Source organism: Octopus bimaculoides, chromosome 18 (genome assembly GCF_001194135.2).
Source record: "Octopus bimaculoides isolate UCB-OBI-ISO-001 chromosome 18, ASM119413v2, whole genome shotgun sequence".
NCBI lineage: Eukaryota > Metazoa > Mollusca > Cephalopoda > Octopoda > Octopodidae > Octopus > Octopus bimaculoides.
The window spans coordinates 16,809,483-16,813,222 of NC_068998.1; the positions used below are offsets into that span (position 1 = coordinate 16,809,483).

Genomic DNA, 3,740 nt, shown 5'->3' on the forward strand with positions numbered 1-3,740 from the left:
GCAATCGTCTCTCTTGCACACCACTACTGACGCTTCTTATGTTCAGCTTTTCTCTCAAGATACTTACACTCTGACGGGTATGCACATTTACATTACACATCCAGCGGAGCAAGCTACATTTATTTTTTTAACTTGATGAGTCTGGAGGAAGTGCCAGAGCTCGTGGTCTTTGCAGGCCCACCTAGATATTTAATTGTTTGAAAGTTATTGGTATTTCATATTGTATCTTTATGTTGCAGATTCAAATGGCAAAGGTTTCACAACTACTGAAGACACAGATATCTTTTTGGACTCACCAGGATCTTTCAAGATGTCTGAGAAATTTGAAAATTCTTGCAAAAATGTTTCAAGCGATTCTGATTCTGACGTCCAGTCTTCGTCAAGCAGTGGCATGGAATCATTTGACTCTGATGATATGATGTATCCTCTCTTTGTTTGCTTCACTTGTACCATTAAACAGAACTCTGATTTTCACCACAGAATTGTCAGCACCCTTCCAACATGTCTGGGTAATTTTTATTTTTCATTTTGTTTTGAATTTTTTTCTGTTTTAGCTTTTTTTCTTTTTTTTTTCAACTTCTTACTTGTTTCAGGTAATGTGTTTTGGCTATGCTGGGGCATCACCTTGAAGGGTTTTAGCCAAACAAATCTAGTCCAGTACATATGTTTTTTTAAACCTTTTAACATCTATAGGCGCAGGAGTGGCTGTGTGGTAATTAGCTTGCTTACCAACCACATGGTTCCGAGTTCAGTCCCACTGCGTAGCATCTTGGGCAAGTGTCTTCTACTATAGCCTCGGGTCGACCAAAGCCTTGTGAGTGGATTTGGTAGACGGAAACTGAAAGAAGCCCGTCGTATATATGTGTGTGTGTCTGTGTTTGTCCCCCTAGCATTGCTTGACAGCTGAAGGGGGTCGACTAAAGGCGGTGCTCCAGCATGGCCGCAGTCAAATGACTGAAACAAGTAAAAGAGTAATCTAAACCAGTCATATTTGACCAAAATATTCTACCTGTTTTATGTTCAAATTGGCCAGATCTGGCCTTTCACACCAACCCTACAATAGCATTCTAAAGATTAACAGTTACTTCACCAAAATCTCATAGATACAAAATAATGCATAATTAATTCAAAACAATGTGATTTAATAAGCATTACTTTTGACATGGGAATCTCTGTACTAATGTCTTTGTATTTAAATTATATGATCTTAATCAAAATTTCATTATAATAAAGAGTAAAGACCCCCTTCAGTCATGAATGACCGTAGGATTGCACCTAGAAAGTTGCCCTCTGAGGTACAAGCCTGAGCAAGGTTGTTTATGGAAAGCCAGCAATTGCCCATGCATACCGACCTCCCCTCTCCATGCCACTGATATTACCCAAGGAAAAAAGCAAAGGCCGATACAGGTTGGCACCAGTGATGTCACAACTCATTTCTACAGCTGAGTAAACTGGAGCAACGTAAAATAAAGCGTCTTACTCAAGAACATAACACACAGCCCAGCCTGGTCTGGGAATCGAACTCACTACCTCATGATTGTAAGCCTGACTCTCTAACCACTGAGCCATGCACCTTCACTATTCTATATAATTCATTATAATATGAATTATATAATAAAATTTTGGCAACATGATTTTCATCAATAAAAGCAATCATCTGAATTTAATTTACCTGAAGATGCAAAGGCTCTCCCATATTTAGGGTAACCACTTGTGTGCTGAAGGTGTAGCTGTATTCCATCTATGAATGCAGGAGTTCAGGTAGTGAAGCATCTCTGTTGTGGTTTCAGTTGTCAGGGGCTATCCCACTGATGTTGGAGATAAAGCTCCCACATAACAGCATGAAATGGACACAATAAAATAATTGGCTTGGTTGTGTGGCAAGAGATTTGCTGCACAACAACATGGTTTTGAGTCCAATCCCACTGTGTGGCACCTTGGGCAAGTGTCTTCTACTATACCCTCAGGCCAACCAGAGCCTTGTGAGTGAATTTGGTAGATGGAAACTGAAAAGAGCCCGTTGTAATGTGTGTGTGTGTGTGTGTCTTTGTGTCTAGTGTTGGTGTGTTTACATCCTTGTAACTTAGCAGTTTGGCAAAAGAGACTAGGCTTATAAAATAAAAAAGGAAAAGACTGGGGTTGATCCATCTGACTTAAAATTCTTCAAGGCAGTGCCCCAGTATGACAGTAATCTAATAACTGAAACAAGTAAAAAGGTAAAACGTAGCAATTCTTTTGTTTGTTTTTTTTTTGCTTGTTTTTATTCTTTGTTATATATTCTTTGACAATAGTTCTAGTTTATTGTTCCTGTATAGTTTCCCCAGCATGCATCACAACTTAGACTCAAATGAGATTTTAAAAACTTTCAAATTTTTCCATTATTAACCATGTAACCAATGTTTTCTATTTTCTGTTTTCACAGCTGAAATAACCAGTCATTTTACTGACAAGCTAACTGAACTAGATTTTGAAAACTTGAAGGTGACTTTTGATTTCTACTGCTTAACGTTGCGTGTAGACCTTGAACAGTACAATGATAAGCCACCAAAAGCAGACAACAGATCAGTATATTCTGAGACTGAGGAGGAATCATGTATGAAAGGGTATGTCTTATAATGCCATTGATATACATATTTATGGGTCTTTTACTTATCCATTATAATAATAAACGTTACTGCCTAGTGGGATAATTTACTGAGCATTCAAAAAAGATTAAGGGTGTAGACCAGTGGTTCCCAAAGTGGGCAGTACTGCTCCCCTGGGAGTAGTGCACAGATGCAGGGTGTGTTCAAGAAGAGTGGGGTGATAATGGGGTGGCCAAAAGGTGGTGATGGATGTAAATGCAACAAAATAATGGGTTGATTAGGTTTAGTTTTATTTGTGAAATACAGTTGTTTTGAATTTGCTGCAGAAAGTGGTCTGTGTTTGTGGTGATGAGTGGGGCAGGGGATACTGGAAATGTGAACTGGGTGCCAAGTGGGTGGCAGCCCAAGAAAATTTGGGAACCACAGAATAGACCCTTACAGAAAATCCAGAGGGATTTGAGCTGTACATATCTACCTTCTTATAGTTAACCATCCTATTACGAACATAAAAAAAAAAAGCTTAAGGGAGTAAACCCTTACAGAAAATCCAGAAGGAGAAAGCTGTACATATGCCTTCCTATAGCTAACCATCTTCTTATGAGTGGATTTACTATTTTTTCAGTCAAGAAGCAAACAAGAAGCAAGAATAGTTGGAGCATTTACCCAAGATTACAACACACATACTTTACTGAATGGTGATGGCAACATATAGTAGTGTTATAAATATATATATATGTATGTATGTGTGTATTGGCACCCGTGCCAACGTCGTCTCCTTCATTGGACATGAAACTCAGCTTGCGAAGACTTATTGGAGCAAGCGAAAGCGAAATCGGGATAGCACCTGTGCCCAGCGTCGCCTTTCTGGCACTTGTGCCCGTGACATGTGCAAGGATTTTCGAGCGAGATCGTTGCCAGTGCCCCTGGACTGGCTCTTGTGCGAGTGGCACATAAAATCCACCATTTTGAGCGTGGCCGTTGCCAGTACCGCCTGACTGTCCTTCGTGCGGGTGACACGTAAAAGCACCCACTACACTCTCTGAGTGGTTGGCGTTAGGAAGGGCATCTAGCCTTAAAAACCCTGCCAAAACAAACACAGAAGTCTGTTGCAGGCTCCTGCCTGGCCAGCTCCTGTGAAACCGTCCAACCCATGCC

At 40.2% G+C, this 3,740-nt stretch overlaps 1 protein-coding gene across 1 annotated transcript in view; it reads left to right on the forward strand.

Annotated features, from left to right (window-relative positions):
- The window catches only part of LOC106871186 (KICSTOR complex protein SZT2), a 102,669-nt gene extending 100,038 nt beyond the window's left edge, over window positions 1–2,631 (forward strand). The window contains exons 29-30 of the mRNA XM_052974313.1: window positions 240–509; window positions 2,423–2,631. Of these exons, the coding sequence (XP_052830273.1) occupies window positions 240–509; window positions 2,423–2,616 (464 nt within the window). The 3' untranslated portion in view covers window positions 2,617–2,631. The remainder of the gene's footprint in view (window positions 1–239; window positions 510–2,422) is intronic.
- Window positions 2,632–3,740: the final 1,109 nt, after the last annotated feature.